Source organism: Mirounga leonina, unplaced genomic scaffold (genome assembly GCF_011800145.1).
Source record: "Mirounga leonina isolate KUSES-001 unplaced genomic scaffold, KU_Mleo_1.0 Mir_125, whole genome shotgun sequence".
In the NCBI taxonomy this organism is placed as follows: domain Eukaryota; kingdom Metazoa; phylum Chordata; class Mammalia; order Carnivora; family Phocidae; genus Mirounga; species Mirounga leonina.
Genome location: NW_023270305.1, coordinates 31,448,255 through 31,463,478, shown reverse-complemented (window position 1 = coordinate 31,463,478; position 15,224 = coordinate 31,448,255). Strand labels below are relative to the sequence as shown.

General features: G+C 45.7%; 1 protein-coding gene across 4 annotated transcripts in view; it reads right to left on the bottom strand.

The window, feature by feature from the left end:
* The window catches only part of REEP1 (receptor accessory protein 1), a 104,702-nt gene extending 103,356 nt beyond the window's left edge, over positions 1-1,346 (bottom strand). For 2 of the 4 annotated variants that reach the window (XM_035001120.1, XM_035001119.1), the window contains exon 1: positions 1,286-1,345. In XM_035001120.1, the coding sequence (XP_034857011.1) occupies positions 1,286-1,317 (32 nt within the window). In that variant the 5' untranslated portion in view covers positions 1,318-1,345. Of the gene's footprint in view, positions 1-1,285 lie in introns of all 4 variants that reach the window. The other 2 variants (XM_035001118.1, XM_035001121.1) reach the window with 2 other exon arrangements.
* Positions 1,347-15,224: the final 13,878 nt, after the last annotated feature.

Sequence of the window (15,224 nt, the reverse complement as noted above, 5' to 3'; positions counted from 1 at the left end):
TACCACCAGGAGGTACAGCACAAACCCCCAGCAGTCCGCAACAGCTGTGGAGAGGCCTGCATGGAATGAAGAATGGGGGGCCAAGAGGCACATCCACTCTGGCTTTGGGAAGAAAGCCCAGAATGGTGGCGGGGATACAAAGCTGAGAATGACTTCAGAAGGCTGCGTCTGGCTGCTTCTTTGAAAATCAGTAAAGAAGGGCAGGAGATAAGAGATGTTTCACAACACTGGGAGTGATAGCGCACAATCAACCAGAGTCCGGAGCCCCTCTTTCCCAGACAAAGAAAAAGCCCGAGGTGCACCTCCCACCCTCTCTCTCCAGGCCAATTTCAGCCCTGGCTCTCCCTGAGCAGGTGGCAAATTTGTCCTGACTCAGGCAAAAATGGTTAGGGAAGGAGAGGAACTGCAACAGCCATGTGTATCCCCAAAGGGAAATAAATCCACGAGGGAAGGAGCTCTTCAAATGTCTACTCAGCTCTGGGGCTTGACAGAGAAAAACGCCCCCCACACCCACCCCCAATGACTTCACGCAGGCCTCACCCCAGATGACTCTGCGCTCTCCTGCAAGGCCTGGGGGGTGTCATTGCCACCACCCAAGCGGCTGTCTGTCACTTCGAAATTTCCCGTGAATTCCTGGAGATGCCCGCCCCTATCTCTCCCTCAAACCCCGGCCAAAGGAATCAGACATGGGGTCCGCGAGGCGTCTACCCCAAGATTCATACACGTCCCGCTATGTTCTACTTGGCTTTACCGCTGTCAGAGAAACCTAAAAAGGAGTATTCTTGCAATCCCATTAGGAGCCCCGCCTTCATCTCTCCACCCTTCTCCGCGCCGACCCCTCCAGGCAGCGCCCCAGGCTCGTCTGGGCTCTGTCATTTTCACCCGACAAAAGCGTGGCGGCGCGGCGACGGGAGACCCCGCCAGCATTTCTCCCAAAGGAGACAGACGCGTGTCCCCGCGGCGCGCCCATTCGGGGCCTCTGCAAATCCCCCCCACCCGGGGAACAAAAGCGGCCGGGGCGCTGCGGGTCGCAGCCCCCAACGCAGCCCCCCGTGCGCCCCGGGCCTCGCCGCCCAGCCCGCAGGTCCCCGGCCCCAGGGCAGCAGCCGCGTCCTGTGTCGCCCGCTTGCAGGCGTCCTCGGCAGCTACTGTACCTGCTAAATTTAGCGGCCGCCGGGTATTAATAGCCGGAGCGAACCGGGCCGGGCGCTGCAGGGGCGCGCGCAGCCCGGGGGCCAGGGGCGGAGAAGGAGGGGAAGGAAGGGGCGCGGGGAAGGCCACTTACACCACCAGCCTGGAGATGATCCATGACACCATGGGGGGGGGGGGGGCGGGCGCGGCCGGGGCAGCGCGGCGCGGTTCGGCTGCGGGCGGCGCGGGCGGCTGCGGCGCTCCGGGCACGTCCGTCCGCGCACGGCCGCCGCCGCCACCAGACTGAGCGCGCCCGCCGCCCTGCCCGGCGCTCGCGCGTCAGCGCAGCCGCGGCACGTTCCGGAGGCGGCGGCGGCGGCGGCGGCCCCAGCCCCCCGGGGCTCGGCGGGCCCGCGGCGATTGGGCGGTGAGCGGATCGGGCATCCGCGGGACCCGCCCCGGCCCCATCGCCCCAGCCCGCGGCTGAATTCGGGCGGTTCCTCCGCGCTCGCTGGTGCACCCGCCGCTCAAATGGAACCCTGAGGTGGCCCCGTTGGCGGGGCAGAGACCCGGGTGCCGCCCCACCCAGTGTTACGGTGGGGAAACCAAGGCCTGCACCTGGACCTTGGGAATCTATCTACACCTGTTCTGGTTGGGGATGCGGTCATCCCTCACTTGGACACTGCGGCTAGCCTCCTCAGGGACCACTGACCTGTATTCAGGCCTGGCCCCTCCAATCTGTCCCCCACAAGGCATTATGTGCATAAGAAACAAATCTGGCCATGTGTCTCCCCTAATTAAAATACTAAAGAGTTTCTACATAATCTGGTCCCTGCTTGCAAACTCATTGCCACCACCATTCCCCAAATAGCCATCTAGCTCTTTCCAACTGAGGCATTTCGGATTTATGTATGTGCTGTTCCCTCTCTCCTGTTCATACACTCCATGCCTCACCTCCTTCTTCAAGGCTCAGATAAAAGGTTATTTCCTGAGGAAGGCCTTTCCTAGGGGGCTGCTCCAGCATTTCTGTGTGGAATTGGCTCAGGGGTTCAGTCTGGCCAGGAAGGAGTAAGAAGCTGCCACGGCACAGCACCAGGGCCCTGCTTTCGGTGCCATAAGCAAAAGGGAAACACACTTCCGTACATATTTTTAAAATTACATTAAATATTATTTATCTTGATAACTGCATTTTATGGCACCCCCTTAAATTTTGCCCCTAAGGCAAATGCCTCACTTTCCTCACCCTGGTCCTGGCCCTTATTATATAAGTTCTGATACATTATTCCCTTATGCTTGGAAAACCTTTGTCCACTGTTCCTCTGTTCTGCTTCTGCCTTTCTCGCCCCCCTCCATGGTGCTCTCCTGAGCACTATTCCCCTTTAGTGATGCTCGTGTCATGTATAATTCAGTGTCAGATGGGAGAGGCACCAGAGAGAGCTGGCTTGAAGCTTCCTTTAAAGGAGCCCTGCCCAACATGACTTGCTTCCCAGCAGAAGCAAGGAGACCTCAGACCTGGACAGAAAGAGGCTGGAAATGTACTAGCAGTGTGTGTGTGTGTGTGTGTGTGAGAGAGAGAGAGAGAGAGAGACAGACAGACAGACAGACAGAGACAGAGAGAGACAGAGACAGAGATGCAGGAAGAAGAAAGACCTTGCCCACACAATAAGGGGACTGAGGTGAGACATCTATGACAAGGGGTCTCCAAAGGACCTATAAAATACCTGTAATTAGCTTAGTTTAGTTGTTGTTGTTTAATGCTGTCTTGACCCAGTTTTGAGGCCCCGGCTAGAAGCTGGTCAGTTCCCCCTTCTTGTGCAGCCCATTAAGTCCACACCCCCAACCACCTCCTTATCAGGCTCTCACACTTCAGGCCTAATCGCTCTAGGGTCAGGTACCAAACAACAAGAGACAGCTCCTTTGCCCTAGAGCCCGCTGAAATGATTCAAAGAAGCCAGTGCTAAACCTGCTTGTTCTGCCTTGCTCTTTCCTTCCTGCAGAAACCACAGTTCCCTCTCTCCCTCTGCCTTATAACATACTCCAGGGTTTACGCCCTGCATGGCATGCTGTGTGTCCAGGGAACTTTGAGTGTAACAAAACTGTACAACTTTCTGGTTTCTCTCTCTTGATCTGTGTCTAACCTCACCATGCCTTACCCAAGCTAACACGGTTAAAACAATACCCCACAAGAAAAAGCTGGGAATACCTACTAGGTAGATCAGGATAGCACTAAGAAAATAGGACCTTCCTGAGAACTCCCCTCCTCTCCATCCATGCCCTTTAGCTCCCTGGAGAGGTCAGAATATGCTGTTAGCAATCTTGGGGAGTGGAATATTATGGTTCAAAGACATCCTTTTGGTGGAAAAACAAGAGAATCTCTCCATATACTGTTTTTGTCCTGGAGCATGTCCCCTATTCCTATAAATGGAATTCTCCTATAAATGGAATTTTACTGTTACACACAACTGGACAGTTTAATTCATGAAATGAGATCATTCATAGGATTAAAATATCTGGAGGTCTCTCTGTTGTCTGAAGAAGACCAAAAAAGTAATGGGCAAACCCCATAATTCAGTCAAGGTTTGGGAAAAAATGTTCCACACAGCAAATTTCAGCAGGCAGAGGAGGGGAAAGATTGCAGAGAGAAGAGAGTTGCATTTTTACTTCATTTTATCTCAGGGCAACTGTTACATATATTACATCTCTCCACCCTAGACCCCCTCCAGTTTGTCCTTGACCCTGGAAAACTTGAGGCCAGGGAATGGACACAGCCTTCTCGACAACAGAACTCTTACAGCCTTATCAGTTGTTTCACTTTATGTTCTTTTTCACATGAACTGCTGTTATGATGGATGCTTATTTTCTGTGTTTGCCCCCACACCCTTCCCCTTTCTTCTGAGAAGGCCTCTCCATTTTGTATTGGAGAATGATTCTTCCCACACTCCAGTCTTTAAAAATGTCATTTTCTTACGTGTCCTTACTACTTCGATTGGCTCATGGGTGATCACTGAACATAAACTGGGCCAAAGTTCCTCCCCAGGATTTTTAAAGTTGAAACAGGAAAAAGAGACTCCACTGTCATCCATGAAGCATTAACTGCTATGGGAATGGTCCTTATATTTTAAACAACTAGAAAACTAGAAAAAAATATACCAAGCAACTGTTGTGAGCATTGGACAACAGGCAGCCCAGGATTGTGACAGCTATGAAAAGGAAACTAACCTAGGTGAGCCCTATAAATGGTTCCAGTTGTTTGCTGTTTCAGTGCAGTTTCCAGGTATTACTGCATGAGGGGGAACCTGAACAGAGCCCAGAAATCTCAAAGAGTTCAGAAGACAGAGATCAGTGTTCAGAAACGCTGGAGCAGCTAGAATTTGGGGAGCAGAGGACCAGAGAGGAGGGAGCTGCAGAAAGAGAGAGAGAGAGAGATCCAGAGATGTGCAGAGGGAGCCCCTCAAGTCTTTAGCTGAATATTGTTCAGAGCATGCATGGGTGAAATTGCAGGAGGCCAGGGGAAGAACCACCAAAAAGCAGTGTGCCAAATAATTCCTGGAGCTCACACAGAGCTGGGAATATTTTATCTTCACACAAGCCAAAATGGAGAGACCTCTTAATACATGAAACACTGGCTAGAGCTCTCAAGAGGAGACTAAGTATTAGGGGAAAATTAGCTCTAGACTAAAAACTGAGTTGGACTTTCCTTAACACAGATTAAAAGCAAGAGCCAAAAAGATCAAATTTATCCTAAGTAACTTAACTGTGCTCCAGAAAAACAAATAAACAGTTCAACATTATTTAAAGAAAAACAGAAAAATCCAATACTCAGTATGGTAAAATGTATAATGTCCAACATGCAAACAAAAATTATCAGGCATGAAAAAGAACATGACTGGGGCACTTGGGTGTCTCAGTTGGTTAAGTGTCTGCCTTCGGCTCAGGTCATGATCTTGGGGTCCTGGGATCCAGCCCCTGTCTGGCTCCCTGCTCATCGGGGAGTCTGCTTCTCCCTCTCCCTCTGCCCTGCCCCCGACTTGTGCTCTCTCTCTCTCAAATAAATAAATAAAATCTTAAAGAAAAATGAAAAAATGAGAAAAAGAACATGATTCATAAGCAGGAGAAAGAAGATTGATAGAAACAGACCAAGAAATGACAGAAATGATGGAATTAGCCAAGATCTTAAAATATATAATATTTGAACAGACATTTCACCAAAGAAAATACACAAATGACATAAAAAAAAAAAAAGACATGAAAAGATGCTCAACATCATTAGGGAAATACAACTTGAATGAGATACCACTACCCATCTACAACAATGGCTAAAATTAAAGACTGACCTTACTCAGTCATGATGAGGATGAGGAACAACTAAAACTCTCATACATTGCCAAGGGAATGTGAAATGGTTTTTCCAAAATGGTTTGGCAGTTTCTTTTAAAGTTAAACATATACTTTATATATGACTCAGAAATACCACTTTTTATTCAGCCAAGAGTATTGCATACACATCTCCATACAAAGACTTGTTCATTGTAGCTTTATTTATAATTCACACTCATACTTAATTTTGCATGTATAGTTTTGAGGACCCAGCTCCCAAAAGTTTCAGGCCTGAATATGCCCCCGCATGTTTTATTGTATTTAATTTGCATTCCCTACTGTGGACAGTGAGATTGAATTTTATCTGTTAGTCAGCTATTTATGTTTCTTCTTTTGAGAATTGCCTTTTCTTATTCCTTACCATTTTTCTATTGGAGTGCTTTTGCCATTTTCTTACCGGTTTCCAAAAGTTCTTTAATAAGGTTACCAACCTCTTATGTGTCACGTATGCTAGAATTTTCCCACTCTGCCAGTTGCCTTTTAAATCTATTGTATTTTTGACGAGCATAATTTTTAATATATATTCATTTATATTTTATGCTAATACAGCAATTAATCTTTATCTCTAATGCAGAAACTTGATATTTATCTTTGTTCTATTTTGTCTTTTTTACTTGGGGCAAGAGTTTCAGTCAAATCAAATTATTTTTAATCTGATTATCGGTATTATTAAATATTATTCCTAGTGTATCTATTAGATTGTTTTCAGCTGCAAGTAGAACACCCAACCAAACAATAGGAGTCCATTTTTCTCACATAACAAGAAGCATGGCAGAGGTTGGGGGTTTAACAGCTCAGGGACATCAGAGCCTTAGGTCAGCCCCTCTGCAATACACTTGGCCTTTCTTCCATGGCTAGGAGAGGGCTGCAACAGCACCAAGTAATATACGTTCATGCAAACATGTCCAAAGGCCTCTCACATTTTTAATAAGGAGGAAATATTTCCGAGAAGCAGCCCTCCCTACCCCAACCCTGAATTCCCCTTACGTTTCAGAGGCCAGAACAGGGCCAAATGGTCACTCCATCCAATCCCTGGCAAAAGGGGAATGAATGTACTCTGCTTTGACTCATTCATGATTTTTTTCTCAAGAGCTCAGCCATCTTCCTTGAACACCTTGCTATCTGACATTGAACAAAATTGGGGTTGAGATAGGCAGAAAGAATGGTGAACTGGCAGTTGGGTGGGCAACCAACAATGTCTTATCTACAAGATTGATAAGATCACTGTAATAGCTTGCTTGAGCTGCCATAACAAATTACCATAGACTAGATGGCTTAAAACAATAAAAATTTACTCTCTCATAGTTATGGAAGCTGCAAGTCCAAAACCAGGGTGTTTGCAAGGCCATACACCTTCTAAAGACTCCAGGGTACAATCCTCCCTTACTTCTTCCTACCTCCTGATGGCTGCTGGCAGTCTTTGGTATTCCTTGGCTTGTAACTGTATCATTCCAATTTCTGCCTCTATCTTCATGTGATCATCTTCCCTTTATGACTGTCTGTTTATCTTCACATGGCCATTTTATAAGGAAATCAGTTATTGAATTTAGGGCCCACCCTGATGTAGTATGACCTCATTTTAACTTAACTAATTATATCTGCAAAGACCCTATTTTCAAATCAGGTCACATTCTTCGGAACTGAGGGTTAGAACTTCAAAACATCTTTTGGGGGAACACAATTCAAACCCCAACAATCACCACTGATACCTATATCCAAATCTCTGATGCAGTGCTGAGAGAACAAAGCCTAGGACAGACCTCAGCACACACTGCCAGTGGCCTCAGCTGTAACAGTCAGGTACCCTACTGCACATTATGGCAGTCTTAATAACTCATGTTCTAAAAACTCTCCCTGCTTTCCTGAAAGAAGCTCTGTTATTGCCAGTCTTCCAGCCTCCAGCCTTTCCTGGAGCCCACTCCAGAGCATTTGACTCATCCATGTGTTACTTAGCTTAGTTCCTATCAACTTCTCACCCAGTGGCAATTCTGAAACTTCCTTGAAATAATCCCACTTTGTCTGTCAATTCATACCTCCAGGTTCAGAAAACAATTAAGAAGCTACACCAAAGTAACTTCTTTAAGGGCTACTGGCAGCTTTAGAGAGAAGAAAGGAAGGAAAGAGGTTAGGAGAGAAAGGAGGAAGAGAGAACAGGGAAAATTAAATGGTTTGGATGAGCATAAGAAAAAAAAGAAGAAGAAGAAGAAGAAAGAAAGAAAGAAAGAAAGAAAGAAAGAAAGAAAGAAAGAAAGGGAAGAAAGAAAGAAATGGAAGAAAGATATAATAAAAAGGGAGTGGTACCAAAGGAGATGGTCAGTGGTTTCCAACAATGGTCTCAGCTACTCATTGGATTTTTGGCTATACCTAGAAAGACCCACATCAAGGCACTGACCACAGAGGCAATCCTAGGGGTATGGTGGGGAAAGGAAAGGTGGAACAAACTTAATCTTGACCCCTAGCCCTGGCTGAGACATCCCTGAAATCCACCTGGTCTGCTTGACCCACATCTCATCCTCTCAGTATCCTGAGTATATAAAGAACTCAGTCTTGAATGTGCCCTCAGTACCCTCCGACCCAACACTAGCTTTTGTCTCCAGGCTCTAACAGGGCAACTCTAGACCCACCTGAGCCCAGGAGACTGCAGCAAGTTCAGCACCATCTTCCATAGGACCCTCCTTGATACTGAGCTCAGAGAATGAGGCAGCCGCAACAACAAAACAGTTGCGTACAGGTCAACCTTGTGAATGTGAGCAACAAGTTCCTCTCAGCGCTTTGGAGCTAAGTGAGCAGACAATTTGGAGTCTCTGCCTAGTGGATTAGAAAGTGGGAATATCTCAAAGCAGCCAATAGATGGAGCTGTCTCTACCACACCAAACACACCCTGGGACTTTTTCTCCATTCTATTAATGGATTCCTGCTGAAATGACTGAGTAGAACAGAGGTCCATGTAAGGTGTAGATCATAGGGCCACTAACTCCATTCACATTCTATTCACACTGTTCTGAGGTTGCATCCAGGAGCCCTGGACACCAAGATGACTATAGTATGAATTGAGAAATGGTCAACATTTCTTTAGTGCTCAGCCTTATATTATAAGCCAAGGTCAGTGGTCTCTGCCTAAGGATACCCATGGATTTTGGTCCTATCATCCTGAAATACACAACACATAGGGTGGCTGTCTGACTCATGGGGAAATACTCAGATATGGATATGGATATGAGTCAAATGCTCTGGAGTGGGCTCCAGGAGAGGCTGGTGGCTGGGAGACCGGCAATAAGAGTCCAAGAGGTCAACTCTGGACTATTGATACCTCCTCCCTGTTTATAGTTGATTGGTCCAGAGGCCGATACCTGACTCAAGACAGGCCAATCAGAACACTTCCTTGAGATTTTTCAAGCTGGAATAAGGGAAATGTGATTATCCTGCTCTGATGAAGGATGCATCAGAAGCTGCTCTCCTCATTTTTCTATTTGCATGGAAGAAGACCATCAGAATTAGGAGGAATTTAAGTTGACATACAGAAACAAGAGTAAGGAAGAAATGTCTGCATCATTTAAAACCTTGGTTCTAGAGCTCTGAGTCCAGCTTTATCCCTGCCCTTCACATGTTGTGTAAGCATCCTTACCACACATCTCACTTTGGGCATAGGGTGGGCTTCTGGCACTTGCAAGTAAGGGTCCTGAGAAATAAATGTATTACCCTGACTATAAGGCCCTGGGTCCCAGGCCAGCCCACCTCCTCAGGGACCTCTGTGAAGAATGGCCCAGCAGTCACTGCTAACTCTGATCTTACCTGTGTCATGGCTGTTGAATGTCTCAAATTATTTAAATCCCCTGGCCACAGGCTAGGCCAGCATAGATCCAGGTGCCAGACAAGAGGGTCAATCCCATGTGCCAACCTGCTGAAGGCAGAGGGACAAGTCAGGGCAAAGTCCTTGAAGGCAAACAGATAGTTAAAACTCAGAGGCAAAACCCAACACCAAGACCAAAGAGCAGCATTGGAGCCCAAGAATGGGAGGCAGAGCTGGGAGCCTGGGAAGCCAATTTATAGGAATAGATCAGCCAAGTTGGATGGTGGGTCCCTGACCTTTCTTCAAGCAGTGTTGGGTACCTGCAGCTCCTTCACCTGCTAGGTGAGAGGGTGTAGTCTATTGGCTAAAGGTTCGTGTTGAGAGGCCATGAGCAGAAGAAAGGTCACGGAGTCAGATATTACCTCAGTACTTTACTAATTTGGGGTGAATTTCTTGGCCCTTATGATTCTCATTTTTTTTCCATCTATAAAATGGGGATAATGATATATAACTTGTGCTGTTGTGAAAATTAAATGCAATAACCTCCATGAGGTGATTTCAAAAAATGGTTACAAATTCTTTGGCATGTCTACTGTCAAGAAGCGGGGTCTGTGTCCCATCCTGTTGGATCTGGGTGCGGATGTGAATGATTTGACCAATATTTTACAGAGGAAGTGACACCATATGACTTCTAAGGCCAGATCATAAAAGTCCATGTAGTTTTTCCCTTACCTACTACTCATTCTTGGACTGAGCTACTGGGCTCATAAAAGAAGTGTGACTACCCTGAGGCCACCATGCTGTGAGGAAGCCCAAGTCACATGAAGAGGCCACATGTAGGCACTCCAGTTGGCAGTCCTTCAAGCCATCCCAGCCTAGTCACCAGAGATGTGAGCAAAGAAGCCTCCAGATGATTCTAGCCCCTAGGTATTAGATCACCCCAGCCATCTGAGACTTCCCAGTTGAGTTTCTGTATATATTGGAGCAGAGGTAAGCCATCCTGTGCCCTGTCTAAATTCCTGACTCAGAATATATAAGTGTAATAAAATGGTGGTTGTTTTTTGCCACTAAGTTTTGGGGTAGTTTGTTACACAGCAATAGATAGCTAGTGCCATGTAAAGCTCCAGGTAGAGTCGCAGAGTTGGGATTTGAACTTACCTGATTTCTTCAGACCATGGACTTTCTACTTCACTAGTAGAGCCTGAAAACAAGCACCTGGCAGTGTTAGCGTTTTCATTAAGAAAAATCAGGAGAATGTAGTGGATTTTTCATAAAGCTAATATCCCATTTAAAAGACCATCTCTTATTCTGAGATCATCCTGTTTACCTTTGGAGTTATTAATATGTCCTTTCTTTTATGACATAATGGTGATAGCAATTAGTGATTGTTGCTTTGTTAATATCTTTCTTGGCAAAGTAAAAAGTTACCAAACTTATGTCACTCCTTTCAGTTTGGGTTTTTGGGTTTTTTTTTTAAGCCTCACTGATGTTTGAAATTCAAAAGTCCAGGAGCCACTGTTCTGTCCTATTCCTTGAGTGTCACAGAATCAGAGGTGGAAAGACTGGAAACTTGTAGAGTTTTCCATTTTCTTTTCTTTCTTTTTTTTTAAAAAGATTTTATTTATTTATTTGAGAGAGAGAGAAGGAGTGAACATGAGTTGGGGGGAGGGGCAGAGGAGAGGGACAAGCAGACCCCTTACTGAGCAGGGTGCCCAACGAGAGGCTGGATCCCAGAATCCTGGGATCATGACCCGAGTCGAAGGCAGAGGTGTAACTGACTGAGCCACCCAGGTGCCCCAGGTTTTAAATTTTCTTTGGCTGTTTCCTATTCCCTCATAGGACTAGCACATGTGTTCATTTATAATTTATACCCTACTTGTTTCCAAAAAGGATTCAAAGCAGTAGGATAGTCTTTCCCCTGTCACAGCCCAGATGCCTGTAACTGTTACTGAGTCAGACAGTGCCCTTCCCCAGGAGCCGACAGGATTCAAACAGCAGAAGGGGTGGATGGGGGACGACACTGTACTATCTGTTGAAGACAGAGCTGGTATGTTGCCCTTTGGCAGGGCTCAGCAAGGAAAGGCTGAGATTGAGGCTAGGGGCTCTTGGCCCTCATCCTGGCCCAACCCCCACATGTGGGTTGGTAGGGCTAGTTTCTTCTGTTTCCTGTTGTGTGGCTCTTCCGACATCTATCTTTAGGCTGTAGAGCTTTGTCTTAGGCAACACCTCTTTTCTTCAGGTGACTGGCTGCTGTTTCCAGGCCTCCTTATGAAGGACCACCCATGGCGGAGACCAAGAACTTCTTGGGGAGGTTAGTGTAGCAGAGAAGTTAAGAGTCCGACCCCTGGAGCCAGAATGCCTGGATGGTACGTTGTGACCTTGGGCAAACTATTTTACCTTTCTATGCCTCTGTCTCCCCAAAATGGGGATAATAATAATAATAATAGTACATATTTCATAAGATTGTTGTGATACGTAAGTTAATGAATGTGATAAGTAAGTTAAAACACTTAAAACTGGGAAAGGCAATTTAAAACCACAATGAGATATTCCCCCCAATGAGGATGGCTAAATTTTAAAAGACCGACCATACCAAGGCAGGCAAGCGTGAGGAACAACCGGGACTCTTATACCTTGTTGGTGGGAATGTAGAATGATTTAACCACTTTGGAAAACAGGTTGGCAGTTTCTTATAAAATGAAATATATACACAAAATGCATAAATATGAAAAATGCATGTCTTTACAAAAAAAGAAATGTGTACTTACTGCGTGGCCCAACAACTCTACTACCAAGAGAAATAAAAATATATGATCACAAAAGATATGTACACAAATGTTTGTAATAACATTATTTGTAACAGTTAAAAAGAAAACAACTCAAATGTCCATCAAAGGTGAATGGATAAACAAAATGTGGTGGATCCATGCAGTGGAATACTACTCAGCACTAAGAAGGGACAAACCCTTGACACACGCAACAACATGCATGAATCTCAAAAAACTCTATGCTAAAAAATATCTCTGGAATTCTGAAGGGAAAACACAAATGTGGATGGAAGAAGGAACTGCCATGTAATATTTGCAAGAAGTTTTCTGTCTCCAGAGCTCTATTGTAGAATAGAAACCACACAAGGTCAGGGTTCCTGGTTGGTTTTTCTCTGTGATGGGTCCCAAGCACCCATCAATTAGTACCAGACATGTGGTTGGAACTCTATTAACAGGTACTGAGTGAATGAACCTTTGGGACACATTGTTTCTTTGACTTGATAAAAGACCAATATAGGCTTTTATATTTCCTAAAGGTATAGCAAGTGTGCATACACTGTTCTTGGGGAAGATGCAGGTATTACTGTCCTATGGATCCAAGCTTTTGAGATTGCTGATTGGGAATGTGAAATTGTATGCTCTTGTACCCTGTAACTGTGGAAAGTATCTACCCTTCTCTCTGTCTCTGTATGTCTTTTATTTTAAGGCATGGGTGTAGGTAAATGTTATTTGACTGTGGATGAATGTAGAAGACACTTCCATTGAGAAGTTGCCTCTTGCTGTGGTGATGAGGGCGGAGTCCAGTTTTGGTTTTGTGAGGGGAAGAATGTTGCTTGCAGGATCTGAGGGGTGGGTGGGACAAGATGAAGGGCCTGATTTAATGAGAGACTATGTGGGACCCCAGACACAGCTGGGCTGGTTTGGGACCAAGGTAAAGATGTGTGGTGTTGGGAGAGAGGAAAGGGCATCCTTGACCTCTTCAAACAGGACCCAAATCTGCTTTGGCATGTGGACGAATGAGCAGGGAGCCAGGGAGGGAGCATTTTTGGTAGGATGCTCATGGTCTCCAGGGGCAGTGGCCATGGTGATACTCCCTCAGGTGTTTGGAACAGGAAGTGAAGGACATGGCAGGTGCTATATGGAAACCTTGAATTTTGGTCCATATTCATAAAAGAAGAACAGATCCTAAGGAATTCACTAGCGTCATTGAGAAGGGCCTTACATCCTGAAGACTGAGTCAACAGGACTGAGTTGTGTGCCTGAATCGTGTGATTCCAGTGGCACTCAACTACAAAGCATGAAGATACAGCCCCTATTACCTCCTCCCACCAGGACACCTAGGGCAGCCTCCCACCCTTTTATAGATCTACAACACATGTGGCATTGATTTGGGGGTTACAAGTCATTTTGGAACACTCACAGAGTTCTGAAAAATTAAGTCACCCAGAGCACACATTCCCAATGGAGGTCAAACAAACAATGCTCTAACCTTTCTGTTTTTGCTCTTCTATAGACAAGTGTCCTTTCTGTGATCTACTTAGTGCTGTTTTATTTAGTGAGTTTTTGTGCTTTTTGTTGGTGATTTCATTGTTTAAAATGGCCCCAAGAGTAGTGCTGAAGTATTGTCTGGTGTTCCTAAGTGCAAGAGTCTGTGATGAGCCTTACAGAGAAAATATGTGTGTTGGGTAAGCTTCATTCAGGCATAAATTCTAATGCTGTTGGCCGTGAGTTCAAAGTCAGTGAATCAGTAGTGTATATTCAATAGGGTATCTTTCCACAGAAACACACATAAAACAAGGTATATATTGATTGGTAGATGAAAGTGTCGTGACAGGTTCCCAAAAACAGAACCCTATATTTCCCCTAGAGGCAGCTGTTCAGTATTTGCTAACTCAGTGTTTGTGGCAACTTTATAGAACTACCACAAATAAAGAAAACAGACTATGCTTTGTTAACTTATTTGCTGTCTGTCTCCACCACTAAATGTAAGGTCACGAGGACAGAGATTTTTGTCTTTTTTTATTCAATCTGCTATGTTCCTAGCTGCGTCCCTGGTCCTTGTGCCAAGCACAGAGCAGGTCCTCGGTGAGTATTTGTGGAATGAGTGAGTGGGAAAGGAGGAGTGGGGCTCAAATCTACAGCGTGTGCCCTCCTATAAGTAGAATTTATTACTGCTTTCCCTATTAGTGGCTTTCTTGCCACGACACACAGATCAGCAACATCTGCCTGGTACTTATCCTGGCTGTGCTTAGCATATCCTGGCTTTCCTCATTTCCCTGACCTCTTATACATCCTGTACGATCCTGTCTAGAGCAAATCTAATTACTCCCTATTTTGCCCACCTAATGGGTGGTGGTGAGATGGCTCGTAGTTGGTTACATATCTTTCAATCCCAGTAGACAGGAAGATCTGAGAGAGCATGGGCCTGGCATATCCATCTATGGTTTTTGGCTCCTTGGCTCATGGACCTATGGTAAGTATGTGGCAGTTGTTTGATATAAATCTGTTGTATGAATGAATTAAAGAATGAATGAAAAAACAGACAAACTCCCAAGCTATGCCTACTCTACCAGAGCGGGATTTCTCCACTCAAATCATCCCCATTGAGCTCTGTCTCCCTCTGCCACTCTGATATTTGTGTCTGCATGGAAGTGGTAGCCACAAAGACAGCCAAAGACAGATGGCCCCAGCAGCCCCAGTCTAACATCTCCCCGGATTGGCAGTCCCAGAAGAAAGAACCTCTATTCCTCCAGGTACACATATCAAACCCAGAGAAGAAGCTGATTGGTCTTCTGTTCCCATGCCCACCTTCTACCCAACCTCTTTTAGCTTTCTGATGTCTTTTTATATATATATTTTTTTATTTATTTATTTGACAGAGAGAGACACAGTGAGAGAGGGAACACAAGCAGGGGGAGTGGGAGAGGAAGAAGCAGGCTTCCTGCCGAGCAGGGAGCCCGATGTGGGGCTGGAGCCCGATGTGGGGCTCGATCCCAGGACCCCGGGATCATGACCTGAGCTGAAGGCAGACGCTTAACGACTGAGCCACCCAGGTGCCCCATAGCTTTCTGATGTCTTTTAAGTGTGTCTACATCTCCCTGGTGACTACCCAAGGAGTTCATTCATTACTCCACAAAGCTGGTGCTACAGACTGAATG